Source organism: Micropterus dolomieu, linkage group LG22 (genome assembly GCF_021292245.1).
Source record: "Micropterus dolomieu isolate WLL.071019.BEF.003 ecotype Adirondacks linkage group LG22, ASM2129224v1, whole genome shotgun sequence".
Taxonomy (NCBI): Eukaryota; Metazoa; Chordata; class Actinopteri; order Centrarchiformes; family Centrarchidae; genus Micropterus; species Micropterus dolomieu.
The window spans coordinates 28,712,085-28,729,515 of NC_060171.1; the positions used below are offsets into that span (position 1 = coordinate 28,712,085).

At 39.8% G+C, this 17,431-nt stretch overlaps 1 protein-coding gene across 6 annotated transcripts in view; it reads right to left on the reverse strand.

The window, feature by feature from the left end:
- Window positions 1-1,948: 1,948 nt before the first annotated feature.
- cbfb (core-binding factor subunit beta) overlaps window positions 1,949-17,431 on the reverse strand; it is a 35,230-nt gene continuing 19,747 nt past the window's right edge. For 2 of the 6 annotated variants that reach the window (XM_046037311.1, XM_046037314.1), the window contains 4 exons: window positions 14,575-14,691; window positions 14,075-14,170; window positions 12,655-12,720; window positions 1,949-6,093 (listed from right to left, as the gene is read on the reverse strand). In XM_046037311.1, the coding sequence (XP_045893267.1) occupies window positions 12,691-12,720; window positions 14,075-14,170; window positions 14,575-14,691 (243 nt within the window). In that variant the 3' untranslated portion in view covers window positions 1,949-6,093; window positions 12,655-12,690. The remainder of the gene's footprint in view (window positions 6,094-12,654; window positions 12,721-14,074; window positions 14,171-14,574; window positions 14,692-17,431) is intronic. The other 4 variants (XM_046037309.1, XM_046037313.1, XM_046037312.1 and 1 more) reach the window with 3 other exon arrangements.

Below are 17,431 nucleotides of genomic sequence, written 5' to 3' on the forward strand. Positions count from 1 at the left end.
TGATGATATGGTCGTAACCTGAGACCAATAAAATAATTTGCTAAATGTCAAGTACTGTTGTGGCAAAAGTTTGAAATTCTTTGCAGCCGTTGGCTTTTTTTGACACTCAAACCTTAAATGGCCCATTTTACCTGATGGCCAGATTTAGCTGAGTTCACCCTATTAGTAGCCTATTTAACTTAATTTTTTATATTGCAGTGCTCATATATGTTTCAGGTGTCTTTGTGCTTAAAACATTTGCAATATGTATTCATTCCACTACTAGGCTTCTGTACATATAGAGTAGCTACAATTCTGTGCAAATGAGTGTAGAGTGTGCATTGTCATTCAGAAGACATACATCTCCTTTCCCTGTGAGGGAGTCACCGATTATTTTAATTGTGGTGGGCAGGAATGACTTCCTGTAGTTGCTCTTTTTACTGCAGAGCTGAAGGAGTCCTTTTTCTTGGCCACATTTAAGATGAGGTGGTTATTCCACACCACGACACAAAACGATTGACCAGCTCCCTGTACTCTTGTGTTGATCAAAGCCATAAAAATATGACTTCAACAGCTGCGTCTCTTTAAAGAAACTTTATTAAAAATGTATGTGTTTTTCACAAAAAACATTTTGACAACAGAAAAAGCACTGCTATACACTGATCAGCCATAACATCTTGACCACCTGCCGTATATTGTGTAGGTGTCTCTTTTTCCGCCCTGACCCATTGAGGCATGGACTCCACTAGACCTTTGAAGGTGTGCTGTGGTATCTGGCACCAAGATGTTAGCAGCTGATCCTTTGAGTCCTGTAAATTGCGAGGTGGGGCCTAACATCCCACAGATTCTGGACTGGATTTAGATCTGGGGAATTTGGAGGCCAAGTCAACACCTTGAATTCGTTGTGTTCCTCAAATTGTTCCTAAGCTATTTTTGCTTTGTGGCAGGGCGCATAATCCTGCTGAAAGAGGCATCTGTCATCGGGGAAAGTAGGTGGTACGTGTCAAAGTAACTTCCACATGAATGGCAGGACCCAAGGTTTCCCAGCAGCACATTGCCCAATGCATCTCGCTGCTTCCGCGTGCTTGCCTGCTTCCCATAGTGCATCCTGGTGCCATGTGTTCCCCAGGTAAGCCATGCACATGCACCTGGCCGTCCATGTGATGTAAAAGAAAAAGTGATTCATCAGACAAGGCCACCTTTTCCCATTGCTCCGTGGTTAAGTTCTGATGCTCACGTGCCCATTGTAGACGTTTTCAGCAGTGGACAGGGGTCCGCATGGGCACCCTGACTGGTCTGCAGTTATGCAGCCCTATATGCAACAAACTATGATGCACTGTGTGTTCTGACACATTTTTATCAGAACCAGCATCAACTTTTTCAACAAATTGACTTACAGGAGCTCATCTGTTTGATGGGAACACACAGGCCAGCCTTCGTGCATTAATGAGACTTTGCTTCCCATGAACCTGTTGCGGGTTCACCTCTTTTCTTTCCTTGGACCACTTCTGATAGGTACTGACCACTGCAGTCCAGGAACACCCCACAAGAGCTGCTATTTTGGAAATGTTCTGACCCAATCGTCTATCCATCCCAATTTGGCCCTTGTCAAAGTCGCTTAAATCTTTATGCTTGCCCATTTTTCCTGCTTCTGTGACAAGTCAAATGTCTGCTGTGCATACTCCCACAGGTGTTTTCACTTTTCTGGCTGATTAGACTGCTCTCATTGAAGAAGGGCAGAGCTATGCTCGCAATGTCACTAAACTTTACGTAGGGATAAGACTTATGAACGTGAACACTGTTCCACTCTAACAGGAGAAACAAAACAAATTGGAAAGTAAGCTGTCAATCAACCACGGTCGCCACGCCACACAGTCCTGAGAAGAAGTCTAATCAGGCAAGGTGTATTTGTGTGGATGGAGCTGTGTGTGAAGTACCACTTTCAAATTAAAGAATAGCAACAAATACATAAATTCATTCATGTTTATTATGAAAAACATCCAACATTTAAAATTGAATATCTCATATTTCATTTTCCTCTAAGAGGACAAGCTCAACCCTAAAACAGAGGGAAAGACAGACCACACACACAGGAAGAACAAAGCAACTAAATATCACAGAGTTCTTTTTTGGATCTCTAAATAAAACCAAAGTATAAATAACTACTAAGTACAAATAAGAAGATAAACAGTTTAGGTTAAAAAAAAGAAAGAAAATGTTGGTTTATTTTTTGCCTTAATGCCTGCATTAAGAAAACTGAGGGATCAACTAAGGTGTTTACATGGGCAACCATCTAAATAATGGCAAAATGATTAACTAGGTGGGTGTAGTGGGACAGGGTGATACACTGGGGTCACTTTCTAAATACAACCTCGACATTTGACTTAGTTTGTTATTTACAATCAGTCCCTCACTAATGTTTCATCACCTGAGCGCACTGTTTAAATCCATAAAGAGCTGACCAAGAGATGTGCTAGTTTATACAGATAGGGTAGATTTCATGAGATCACCAATGGGTGGTGTTTTTTTTCTAAGAGTCAACCAGGAAACAGCTTGATTGACCACTGTCCAGCTGTAGTACACACAAAACCAATTAATTCTTGACTTACTGATGTCCAAAAACCTACAGAAAGCCTGGTGCCCAGGCTAAATCATCCCAACTGCCCCTGACTGTCCACCTACACCTCACCTCTCATTGTACCAATTCATACCCAATGCTCTGTCTGTTTCCACTGATTTTAATTTCTATCTTGCACTACTGTCCTGATCTGTACGGCTGGGCTCCTTTAACTTTTTCTACACTGGATGCATATGAGGAATTATTCAACTTTGTGGAAACAGCCACTGTACACGCAAATCTATGACAGCTTTCACCCACATGACAAGAGCTGCATCTTGGGCCACAACCCATTTTATGCTCCCACTTGTTCTAATGCCTTCCTCTAACCCCTTAACCTTAAATCGACCGCTTATCACACTGAAGGTTCCCTCACACAGAAAGTGTGTTTTCCACATTTTTAACTTATTAAGGAACAGTCACACAGCCAGCTGACTGCAGGATCAGTACGCTCTGAGAAACATTTAAACATTTAAGCTTTTCTCCCTAGTCTCCCAAATCTCTGTGTGTAAAAAATTAACAAAGGCTACCAATGAGAGAGTTAATTATCTGACCTTAGGTTACCCCAATTAAGTCCTGCCATGTAGTATCCAAAAGTCAGGATAAAATTCCTGCTTTGTTTTCAGTTGCACCCTGAGCTTGATGATTTGGCCTTGAGAGTTTTTGCTAATGAGTCTGTAGAAAAGTTGACAAATGTGTTACCATTGTGGCTTAAGCAGTTTCTTTGAGTTATTTTGCATGTTCTTTTAAAATCATACAACCTCTCTGTGGACCAGCTGGGGTCCTATCATCAAGTTTATCATGTTTGAGCTTCCAATTCACTTTTTTATTTAAATTTATACTATTATTTTTAGCAACAACATTTCTTTACTCCAAAACATCTTGTAAAATGTTACAAACACATGACTATCAATGGATACAAAATCACCAGTTTGCTTAGCTCATTAAAATTCTTAATAAGTCATACAGGGAAAACAGAAAAGCATGAATAAACATAAGATTTTTCTTGGTTATAATAATTATAATAAAACCGTTGAGTGCACTAACTGTAAATAACTGCACTGGAAAATGAAGTGAGCTTCTAGTTGCACAATATAAAAACATTTATACCGCCTAATAACAGGACTTGAGTAAATCCACATTCAATGTATTTAACCCAGGAAGTGGATTACCTTTAAAAAACAAACAATAAAAATAACATTAATAAAAGGAACACATGGAACATTGAAAAACAAAGCAACAAAAGTCCTCCAAACTCCCACATTTCTGGAGACAATTTGTAAATTTCCACTCAACTTGACATAAAATAGCATACTGCTACTACTACTAGTTGATAACAAAGCTGAAAGATGAACAGAAATGAGTACATATACAGAAGTGAGCAGTAATATAAAAAGTAAACATCATGACTTTCACACAAACAAAACGATAAGATAACAAAACCATTTCATTACACTAGTGCTGTAACAGGACAGGAAATAGTAGACTGCATTTAGGCGTTTACAGTTCTTTAATGATGAGGAATATCTGGGTGATTGATCGATCAATAGTTGGATTCTAACTAAACTGAATTGGTACCATAGAGAGCATAGTCTATCATCTAAGCTGAGTAATTATCAATGTTGATTGCAATCCGATTATTTTATATTTAAGGTGACAGAAGTAACATGTGACAAATGCAACTGGTGGATGTGAACTTGTGTCTTGCCTGATATCAATTGGAATAGTAGCATGTTATACTAAGTAGCATGTTACTCATCATCACTGTCCGGTGAAAACCATGTATCACCAAAACTTTTCATGAGCAAAGGCTGTGTGACACTGCATTTTTTCTTTTTTTTTTAAATATAGGACACTTTTCTCAACCCATAAAGCACCACTTAAATCCTTAAAAATTTAAAACCACGGCGATGCAATGTAATGATGACCTTGTAGCCCTGAAAAAGAAATATGCTTAATTTTTTGATCAGAGGTGTATACAGATACTAAAGGATAGGGGTCACCATTTTCATGCACGGTCACCACAGAGTGGCATTTGATCTGATTCTCAGTGCACCTGGGTGACGCATTGGCCAACAAAAGTGGCATTTTCTCTGCTCAAGTGTCTCATTAGGACACAAACATAACCTTGTTTAAAAAAACCAGATGCTTTTGTGCTTTTTTGAGCTTGCGAGTACCCTTAAATTTGGCTTCACAGTGACATAGCCTTGAATCACCCAGTTATTCCTTATCAAAGCGCTGTTAAGTGAGTGCTCTCACGATAAATAGGCTGCATAGGGAACAATAAAGAACATAGGTAGGCCTGTGTTTGGTTTCATGCATATAAAGAAAATCCACTTGGAGAACAAATCTGATTGTATCACATAGTGCAAAACCCCTCAGAAGACAAAGGACGTTAAAATTTACCCCACCCCAAACCGCTTCCAGAGCCAAAGACAGCAGAGTTTGTAGTAGTTTTCTTTGCTAACCGTCCTGCCTCAAGGTTATTGCCACATAACCTGTGATTCTACAATCATGCGCATCTCACCATAAGGATGGTTTAAAGTGATCATGAATATCACAGTAGCAAACACTTCTCAGCCCTACAACCTTGCATAATTCTCTCTGGATGAGCTCTTCCCTCCTGCCCACTTTTTAAAGTGTGACTCAGTTTCCCCTACTTTTATTCGCTCCCTCCCCTCCCTCCCTTTCCAGCAACGTAAACTTTGGTCTAAGAAAACAGCAGGTTTCAGGAAGGGAGCAAGGTATAGCAGGGGTTAATAAGGGCATGTTCACAAATGTGAAGTGTTGCACAACACTGAACAATGCAGAATCGCTTCTATTTTCTGTTCTTTTTTTTTATCAACACCTCACGTTTGCTCTGCTCTTTCTGGCTTCTGCCCACCCCCACCCCCCAATAACATTTTTAACCTCTTACAACCCCTCTACCTCTATTTTCAACATCTTGTATTAATAGAAAATATACTTTTGGTATTTGTATCTACCCCTATCCAATAAATGCTTGAAGACCTGGACAAAAGATATCAAAGTTTTTGATGTCTGGTTCTCCACTTTATGTATCTGAAACACTCATGTGACTCAATAAACACCTTCACATCAGCTTATTTTCCTTCCTCTGTTTTTAAATATATTCAACTACTTTTTGCCCAGGTCTGTTGTGTCCTTTAATCCTTCTTTTCTAGGGCTTGCTTCACTTTCAATTCAATCACTTCAGGAAGTTTATTGTCTTCTAAATTTAAATATCTCAAAAAATGTTTGGCGTGTGAAAATGATCATTTCAAACCACTTAGGAAATAATGGTGAACAATTGGTCTACAATTGCAGCTTCAATTGACATTTGTTTCCCCAGTTGATTGTATTTAAAGTGAATGGACAGCCAGCCCTGGTTTTCTCCTCTTCCTCTCTCCACTACTTCCTTGTCCTCCTCAGCGCATCTTGTGTTCTACATCAGCGTTGGCCATGTTTGAGCCAGGGCTGTGGTCCTGCTGTCGTCTGGACTGGGGAGAGAGAGGGATGGAAGGATGAAAGAGGGGGAGAAAAGAGGGAAGGAGAGGGGAGAGACGTGGAGAAAGGTGGAGAGAAGGGTGAGGGTTAGACAGGACAGAGGATATGGGAAATATAGCAAGAAAGGGATCAGATAGAAAGACAATACATTAAGTACAGTTTTTAAAATACATAAAAATGTATATATGATACATTTCACCATTCTAAACATCAGTAACAGTGAGGTTTAATGATGCCTGACTGGTTTGTTTATTGACTGGATAAACTGCCTGTGACTGATTTGCACATGTGTAAAAACAATTCATACATTATTATAACGCACTGTAGCCTCTTAGACAGTTTATGTCTTATAACTGGTTATAATTATGTATTATAAAATGTATTAAAAACATTTATTATGTTATTGTATGATTGTATGTTATCTTTCTCTCTTTCGCCTACCCTGAGTTTAGGTTCTGCTCGAGGTTTCTGACTGTTAAACTCCACTGTCACCAAGTGCTTACTCATGGTGGGAATTGTCTCCGTAACTAATATTATAAAGAGCACAGTCTGGACCTGCTAAGTGCCTCGAGATAACTTCTGTTATGATTTGGCGCTATGTAAATAAAATAAAATAGAATAAAACTGATTGAGCACCGGTACAAATCGGTGTATGTTCTGATTTGGGCACACCACCACATGTTAGAAATAGAGTTCAGTTTACTTGTCACGAAGAGTCGGAAGGGAACTAACAAGGATGCAAATGTGAATAACTGTACTCCGTTTGGTGCCTGTGGAGGATGAAACACCTATTTTACAACTACTGGCTGATGTGACAGTAACAAAAAGAAGTTGCAGTTTCACAAACTGTCCATAGAGGGAGCCAGAGAACGTTACTATAACATGGCTGTGCATACACTTCACTGATGTTGATATTTTCGTCAAGGTAGCTGGCAGACATACAGGCTGTCTGATACAGATGAACGCGCACACACACACACACACACACACACACACACACACAAGTGAATCATTAGGTCATCATTAGAAGCCATCAGTATGACAAGACTTTTAAATATATTTCTTGACTGGGTTTAGTGTGTGTGTGTGTGTGTGTGTGTGTGTGTGTGTGTGTGTGAGAGAGAGCCTGTGGCATGACCTACTCCTGCTGTAAATAAATTCTTGTGGTTACATGTTTACATTTAAGTGATAGCTGAGGGAAATGGGGAGGGGGGGGCGGGGGAGGAGAGGGAGGTGACAAGGCGTGGGGAAAGGTGAGGCAGACAGCAGAGCAGACAGAAATGCAGACCGAGATAGTAAAGGGGTTGCTTAGTTCAACTGGAATGTAGTTTGTGTCATCTCAGTGACTCACCATAATAGCAACATACACGCAGTCACATGCACACACACATACAGTATGTCATACTACCATTTTGACTCCTCACAGCCAGACTGACTCCAGTTTCTGTCTGTCTCCTCTGGAAAGCTTTCTGCTGCTTTGTCAAAACGGCTGCTATCTTGATTTAGGATCAAAGTGAAGTCGCAACAAAATCAACTCTTAAATGTTCAGTATAACACCATTTTATGTCTGTGTCACTCAGTCTCCCAAGGAATTAAGGTCATATTGGATGATTCTGCAGCATGTTTACAGCCAATGTTCAAGTAGTGTGAGGTTAATGTAGTGGGGCAAACAATATGACTATTGAGGTGGTGGGTGTGTAACGTGTTCAACAAAGATGCTATAATAGGTATTTTTATATTTATTCTTTTTCTGCATCTGTAGTGATGAGTGCTATAGCATGTTTTGCTAATTCTTTTGGTTTCCCCACCTTTTCTATTTTATGCCATTATTTTGGTTTACTCTCACCGCGCATGAGGCAGCTGTTTTCAGTGAAACTCACTTACCCACATAACCCCCTGTACACTAACGATAAATGCCTAGCACGGTTAGCGACTAGCATTTAGCGGCTAATGACCCAGATATTTCCCTCAGGAGTTGGTGGAGACCAAAACCAGGGTTAAATGGACAGTGAATGCTGCAGTCACACAGAATCACGACTCCAAATGAATGCTAAAGTGGCTCCATAACTGCTGGATGTGTAATTAAACTGTTTGCTAACAAGTTAGCCATATTGAAATAAAAGCTGATGATATGTCAGATTAATTATTATTTAACCCTCAGAATTGGAACAAGAAGTGTTGTATTTTGGATTTGACTGACAGGTTTGCTTAATGAGCATCTCTTTTCTTTTCCTTCCTGTCAAATCCATTTTTTGCTTTTCATGTGTTCTTATTTCTGAATGCATTTTGGTAATCTGTATTTTGACATCCTTGCTAGCATCAGAGCACTCTTTTTTGTCCAAATCTTTCCCGAATGAATCTGATTAAGACATTAAGACATTAAAGCAGGAAAAGCACAGGTGGGACTAACAACATTTACAGTTCTCCCTACCAATTATTGCATTGGCATGCAGCAGATATTGATGTGATTATACCTGTGTTTGACAAGTCAAAATGTCTGCTGTGAGAAAAGCCTGTTCAACTGAAGTTTCACTTCACATTTTTTCTACCTAATTTCACTATTAGCAAACGCTCAGTTATCTGATTACAATTTACAATATTAGTTACGTGCTATTTTGAGGTTGGAATGATTTAAAATACACTCAGATGATGGACATGGACAAGACTGAAATATAATCCACAGCAAATTCCAAAAAAGCTGGCCTGGCAAAATGTGAGAATGTAAAAAAACAAGCTGCTCACAGTTGTGACCAAAAATCCACTGTTTTCACTCACACTCGCACTGTTGATGATACATTCCGGCCATTAGTTGTGTAGTGTTTGTCTTTGTAGAAGGGAGTGGTCTTTGCTAATGACAAAGGCAGAAGAGCTTTCTGTATTGATCCACAAACAGATGGAAGCCTGCTGGGCCACTATGGGCTGCTTAACCGCAGCTCAATACTGGAGAAGTGTGTGTGTGTGTGTGTGTGTGTGTGTGTGTGTGTGCGTGTATATGGTGACAAAGTTAGAGCAGATTTGCTGTATCTGCGAGTTTGTGCACATGTGCCTGTACAGTATTTGAATGTGTCTCTGAAAGTGTGTATGTGTCTGTGTACGTAAGTCAAAGCAGGGGGTCTGATGCCGATCAATACTAATGATATATTAATGCTTTCAGTGCCAGCTCATCATTCACCACCAAATCTCTCTCTGCTGAGCACTTGGAGAAGTGTATGTGTGTGTGTGTGTGTGTTCGAATGTGCGTGTGCCTCGTTAAAACACACATTTCTTCCAGATCTATTGCTTCTCCATCTATCATCCTGACAGGAGCCTTCTGACCTTGAATGACTGGAATATCACTGCTTTTGGATGAAAAATGTTGTATCTGCCAAAATGACATGGCTTCGGGAATTGAAGGAGAATCAGCGAGCACCCATGAGAAAACAAGACAGTGTTTTTCTTCTGAGCTTTTCTGTAATGAAAGCTGCTCAACCCAGTAAAAGAAATGGATTTAAATGTACATGTATTGGTTTCATCTATAGCTACTGATAAAATCTTCAGTTATCTGGTTTTGAGTGAGATGTTTATCGTCTGGTGTGCTACGCGTCTGCTTTTCTGCCTGATCATCTATTATTGATTTACAATAATAGAAACCTAAATGTATGTTTTACAAATGTAGACTGTGGATATAGGTGGAACAATTTAATTTAATTTCACTTTAAACAACAGAACAAGTACAAAAACACACATTTAGTGACATCTGCCTATCTGTCTCTGTCTGATAGGCAGAAGATGTTCATTGAGCCGTTGAATTACATACAGTATAGACAGGACAGAGAGATAACTAGTTCACCAGCTAACTGGAGAGAGTTAGAGAGAAAGAGAGACAGAAGGAGAGGTGGAGTTCAGACCACAGAAATGCAGGGGCTGAATCTGTGCCGCTATTCAGCAATGCTCGTCAGTTACACCCAAATAAACCGCTCGGAGGAGATCTGCAGGAGCCCACTGCGACTGCTGTTTCTCACAATCTTAATCCCAGAAATTAGGCTCATACAGACATTGTGTTATGAAACAAATTTTGCAATGGCTTTTCATCTCATCTGCAAGACAATAACAGCATTTCTGTTGATAATTATAATAGCATTTTTTAAAATATTAATTCCATCAAAATTCCAACTTAGGCTATTTACTTTCTACTCTTTCTCTATTGTTCCCTACCCATACTCTGAAGAAGTCACTACTGCGCTGCACATAGATACAAAATGATGAACTAAGTATTAAAACAAACTCAAGCAGTCAAACATCTCCCCAAGAATATGTGTAAAGTGTAAAAAAAAATGTTTTTTTACACTCTGTGGTCTTAAATACACAGTATGTTTATTAGTTTATTAGCCAAACTAAATGGAATTTGTTGTGCTATTGAGATATTTTAGAATGTAGGCATTTGATAGCCATAGTTGTAGTATTTTGTACAGTTTTCAAGTCATGATGTCTCCAGAGATGAATTATAACCGTCGTAAATCACCTAAAATTCTGAAAGTGACAACCAATCAGAAATATATACATGTGATGTAGCGCTGAGCGACACATACAAGTTGGGGCGGTGCTTGGTTTTCAAGCAGGAAAAAGATGGCGGCCTGGTGTTATGTCCAAGGCTACTCTGCGCTCTGTTTTAAAGGTACCATGGAAACTCCTCCCCATAATTTCCGCAGCTTCTGGCACCTGCTGGCAGGCCTTTAAAACCCCCTGTCTAGCTCCACCCACTCTATCGCACACTGCAACCACAATCAGCCACACTGCTGCCAGCCGCCATTTTTTTGGCTGTTATTGATCTTTGTCACAAACTTTCACAAATTACAAACAGTACGCTAACATGTGTGTAGTAACAGAATCTTGATTCATATTTGATCAGCACTGCCTAGTCTGACAATTTAATTTAATTTAAGAGTTTTGCTGTGTGTTGAGTTTGTTGCGCTGGATGGCCCTGCAGACGGGACACAGGTCCGAGCCTACAACCAATCAGAGCAGCGAAACATGTGACTCAGTCATCATATCAAAACTGCCCCATATTTAATAAACGACTGTGATTGACCCAACAAGATCCAGGACGGGTGGAAATGAGTCTGAATGGGAGGGGGGCCAGAAATTTCTCCCAGGGCTCGGCAGATTTGTCTGGTTCCTTGGTTAAAAGTGACCCATGTTTGGTCCAACTGTTAGATGTGGGAGTAAAAGCCTTTTAACAACTTTAACCTTTAAAATTACATCTAGGGAGAAGTGCAGACCAAGTCCTAATCAGTTAATCAATTGCTTTTAGTATCTCTGTTTTTCTGTTTGTTCCTGTTTCGTCTTACCCTTGTACCCTTGTTTGACGTTTTTGGAAATACCCTCATTTGCTTTCATGTCGAGAGTTGGTTGAGAGGTTTGGTACCGCTCTCATATTTTTGTTGGTCCGTTAAGTATGACGCCTATGTTAGCTTAGCTTAGCATAAAAACTTGAAGCAGGGGAAACAGCTAGCAAGGCTCTGTGCTGGTTAAAAATCTACCCAAAGAGCACCGTTAAAGGTCACCAATTAAAACATTATATCTATCAGCTTCCTAGAGTGTTGTCATTGCTGTGAATTTGCCAGACATCCAGCAGAGAATCCAAAAAACACTGCACAGTACAACTACAACTTGAAATTTTTACATTTATGCTTGTGTCTAGATTAATGTAGTGAGATGTAACATGTTAATTAGTGAGTTTTAGAAGAGGTGGTAGGCAGGTTTTTGTTTTTACCATGGATAGAGCCAGGCAAGCGATTTCCCCGTTTCCAATCTTTATGCTAGGCTAAGCTAGCAGAAAGGCTCTAGTTTCATACTTAAAACACAGACATGAAATGGGATATATTTTATCATCTAATTCTCATTAAATTAGACATGAATAGAACCTAAAGTGTGAAGTGGACTTGGTGAAGTGTGAATTTAAATGCCTTTTTACAGAGTGTATGTTTTAGGGGATAGTGATGGTACTTATATTGATTCAGCAGGAGACACAAGGTTTTATTTTTCTCGGAGAGCCTCAGGGAAGAAACATGAGATCAGTCAGTTGAAAGACGACCTTCAATAAATGCCTCTTTTTTTCTTTCCTCTTTCTTTTCTTATCTGTGCTTCTCTCCCCCTCTGTTCTCATCATGTGCTGAGTTCCTGCCTTTCCTTTCTCTCTAATTTCTGCAGGACCATGTGCTGCAAAGATGTGGTCGGTGTGTCTGTGTGTGAGTGTGTGCCATAGTGCAAACTAGCTATGTAATGGTCACATCTTGCCATTTCTGCCTCTCATGCCCCACACGCATATCACAAGCAGGAGCAGATAGTATAGTCATAAAATTCATCAGAAGAGCATGCATGTTCATGAACAAACACACACATACATTAAAATAAAAACACACAAAAAAAGGATGGACAAACACGAGAATGCACATACATATATTAAACAGATGGACACATTCACATGCACACAACCACACTCACATGCACACACACACACAGGGTGGTTTAGTGCATGACAGTGTGATAGATGGTGAGAAATGAAGGACACAGACCCTGTTCTTTTCTGCTGGCTGTCTGTCTGTGTGTCATCAGTCCCAGATTTTAGAAACCACAGGGTCCTAAAAAATAAACAATTTGGGGTTCATTCGTAGGGCGTCAACTTATGAAGGATGCCATTGATCTCCCCAAAGCCTTGCTGGGAAAGTGCGTTTGTCTCAAGTAGTTAAATGCATTTGGGACGATTTCAAAATTCAAACGGACAGCGTATAACTTTGTGTACAAGACATCTGGGCAGCACAAACTTGTACAAAGAGATAATTTACCAAAAAAAAACACAATTAAAGAACAGATCTTCAGACAAATCACATTTCTGGGAAGGTTTTACGATTGTTGATGTGATTTGGGTAAGTAAATAAACTACTTTCCCTTCTGAGGCTTTTGGGACACCTGACAAAACTGAATCAGTCATTCAATATTTAAATAATATGAAATCAATTATTAGATTAGATTTATCGTCAAACTGATCATGCACTAAACCTATGATTCAATGTGTAGAAATGCTATTTAAATAAAAAAAATATTAAAGCTCACAACCACACATCACACAACCCTAAGCCACCCCAAGCGCTAAGCAAAGAAAGTCCTTCTGGAAATTTGACCCAGTGGCTCTAAAAAAAGAGTGTTTAGTCTTCTCTAAACACCAATCATTATAGACTTAAGGAACTATGGACAATGTAGAACAAATTTAAGTTACATTTGGTAAATATTAACCAATTATCTCTGTAATAAAGTATGTACACATTTACTGTTAATCAAATTTTACAAAAGATTATTTGGTACAAAAAGTACCAAATAATCTTCTGAGTGGTTTGCAAGACAATGCAAATAGTACTATAAGCAAGCTGTTTTGATGATGCTTGGTTAGATCTATGAATAAGTAAATCTGAAAATAATTTTTGTAAATTTAAATTTATTTGTAAATTTCCAGTTGGTTTAGTCTAGCCTTCAAAAGCCAGCCCACAAACGTGACATTTTCACTGAGTCATCCCTGTTGGGTGTGCTTACAGGTGCAATGGGGCACACTTTTGACCACACCCAACAATGATGATGGTTGTGGTCAGAGGTGCAACAGACTTGTGAGAAACAATGCATTTTCAGTATGGTGTTAAGTTACTCTTAAAGTAGTGGTTGACGAGTGACCGATCAAGTCACAATATTGTCTCTGTAAACCACAAGTAGAGCTCAGTTCACAGATTACTGGGACCAAATGACTCCCAGCACTTGTTCATTAAGAATCTTGAAGCAAAATCAGAATGTATGACATTTAGGCTGGCTTTGTGAGGCTAAGGTTTAAAGAGGAAGCAGATTTGTCCTGTTACAGTTGGCGCTGCACTGTGCAGTAACAAACCACTTGTTCTTGCATATGACCAGCAGCAGTCCTCCATAAGCAACACCTTTACAGGGCCCTCTCACCTCTAGATCCTCTCTGTGCGATCGGTCTCTGTCTTCAAAGTCTCTGGTTCTGCGTCGAGCCTCTTCAAAGGCTGCCTGGGCCAAAGCATCTTCATGCTGCACACACAGACACACAGACACACACACACACACACACACACACACACACACACACACACAGTGAAAGTGAGTTTGGTTTCTTGTGTGACAAAGAGGTCTCAATGACAAAAGAGACACATTATAAAGCAGCTATTTCTTTTGTTTAAAGGAGTACTCCACCAGGATTGACTGCTTTAACTTTGGTGGATTCATAATGGACAATTTTTAACGAAAAGCATCAAAAGTGTGTTTTTTTTATAGCATGTGCTCTTCTTCCTTGCCAAAACCTGGCGCCCACTTCACCCACAATACTGCTTGACTGCCGACAGTCCAGTCTGGGGAGCTGGCAACAGAGCTCTGGTAAGCTCACCTCTTTGTAACTCCACACCCCCAGACTGTTCTGTTTCCATGTATTGTGTTACCTGCGCCCTCTCGTCATCATACTCCAGGCATCCCATCCCATCCAGCCTCTGTAGGTCGATCCAGCCTCTCCAGATCACACACACCCCGTTTAAGATCATAGGGGCCTTTAAATGGACCTGTTTAGAGACAGAAAGAGAGAGAGAGAGACATATTAATGCCTGTATTTCATTTGTATGGCTTCACTCCGACACTGTACTGCAGATTTGAAACTTACTGTAGCATTAGTTAAGTATTTTGGTATTTCATTGCACGTGTGTCCTGTGGGAGACTGGACATTTGTTCTGTTAAGTTCCTCTGCTGGTAATGTTTAAAACCCTCTGATGATGGAAAATCTCTGATGTAAATCTAAGGTGTTAAAGGCTGCACGGAAAATAAGACAAGCCATAAGACACAAAGACTGAGATCTGATGCTATTCCATAACCACACAAGATTGAGTCTCTGTTTCTCATGACTTTATTATTGGCCAATTTTACAGTAGCCTTAGGGAGGAGCAGCAGCCTAATATGACCTGGGGCTGCATACAAAATTGCAATTCTTAAATCAGAAACCGTCAGCTGTTTCTCCAGAATAATAAAAAGCTCTGTGTTTGGGAGATGGTGGCCTCTCCTCCCTCTGCCCCCTGTTACTGCTGTGAAAGAGGAAAAACCACCAACTACGTCAACACCTCTCCAGTACAATTGAGTGTTGGACTAGTAAATCACACACAAACACGCACACGCACTTGTATGTATCAGTTAAACTTAGTGCGTCTGCATGAATGTGTGTAAGGATACATGTGTACCAATCTGTGAATCTTTATGTGTGTGTGTTTGCTGCTGCAGGGTGTCAGTCCTGTTTTAGTGGAAAAGTAAGCGTTTCTTTTGGACTGAGTGTGGACAAAGTGATCCAAAGTAAATATTAGACGCCTAAAAACATTTTCTTCTTTTCGTCACTTTTTGTGTGCGTGCGTGTGTTAATTTTTATGGCCACTGCCCGGGGTCTGTAACTTATTCAATGCCTTTATTCACACACTGACAGCTAAAATATGACTGTAGTCTTTTATCCTGGGATAATGATCTCAGGCTGCAGCTCCCAGCTCCTGTTTTACTTACTTATTTATTGAAAATAAATGTTCATGTTCCCATTGGCATGATAATGACAAAAAAATTCTACAACAACATTAACCAGTCAAGAATAGTCTACAAATCGTTACGTCTGTCTTTTTTGACTTTGTGTAGCGTCTATATTGTCTATCAGTGAAAGGGAGAGCAGGATAGTGGGAGGATTAGCAGCAATAATAAGGTGACTAGAAGTGCTTATCTATATTCTATGAACCTCTTTCTCTTCCTCATGTACGCTGACCAGCACAGTAAACCTAGTCAGCAGCGTCAGACTGTCAGACAGGAAGAGGAGGGTCAGACCATGTCTCTTTCTCAGCTCCTGGTTATATCACATGGATGTGGCTCTAGGAGGGCAGCAATGTAACCACCAAATATGTGAGTGTGTTTGTGTGTATTTTTGTAATGTGAAGGAATGTGTAGGATCACAGAACCATTTCTCCGTTGAGATTTGGCAGTCTATCTAAATTCAAGTTGCTGCAATGTGAGTTGAACTAAAACATATTTTGTTAAGAGAAAAGGTGATTTCCAGATGTCAAGTAAGAGTTGCATTTTGACCTTCTCTGTAGCTTTTTAGGTAACAGGTCTTTCTTTTAACAGCTCCAAAATATACAAAAATTACCACGAAACTGCATCAAATTACCTCCAAACTGCTTGTGGCAGCATATTACTTTAATTTTGTTCTCAAATATCCGTCTTGTGGCCTTAAGAATCCAATATTTACCTTGTTATCTTCTAGATTTTCCTTCCTGACTATCTAGCGATATGCAAGCAATTTATATGGCATATTTTATAGGACTTGATTAATTTCAATTAATTTAATTAATTAATCAGCATTGTAACAATGGATCACAAGAATAGTGAACAATAGTGACATACCCACAGAGAATTATCACCCAACTGCAGTTTCCCTCAGTCCCACAGAGAGCATCTCTAATTTCATTGTTTTGGTTTACGGCCTGCAACTTTACTGATTGGTTCACTCTCACTCATCTTATTGGGTTGTTCTGGCCGCAGAAGGCATCTGTTTTCAGCAACAAAAAAACTGAAAATAGTGGATCATTTGGTAGGTAAAGAGCCCCTTGGCTTGATGACTCCAATGGACATTTATCTAAAACACTATCAGACTGAGAAAATATGCATAAACATGCGGTATCTTCCATAAAGAACACTTTGGATAGGCTTTCACACAGAGCTGTATGAAGATGATAAAACAACCTGTATCAAAGCATGATACAATAAATGTGGAGTGAATAAGCTAAGATCTAACTTGCTCTCTTTCTATTTCTTCTCTTTGTCTCATTGTCTTCTTCATTCCCATGACACTGGTTTCCATGACAAAGAGACTACAGGCAGCTGTTTTTCCCAGGGTAGAAAGTTTTTATGTGGTATTTTTAGGTGGTATTTTTATCCAAGTAAACAAGTATTTAGGAATAAATCAACAAAATCAAACACTCCCCCCAACAGACACACAAACACACAAATGACTGGATTTTTCTGTGTGACACTGGGCGAGCTCCACGTTCCTGCATTTTTACTCAGGCTATTTTTGGACAGCCTCTCACAGGGACCTCTTTTACCACAGCTACCCACACTGCACCGGGGTTGCAGGGGAGACCGCACTCCGAGAGACTGTGGGTTTTTGTGTTTACTCGAGTGAATGTTTTTCTCTGTGTGTGTGTATGTATGTATGTGTGTGTATGTGTGCGTGTGTGTTAGAGAGAGTTAAGGAGAGAGATGGCTTCCACATCTGTGGGG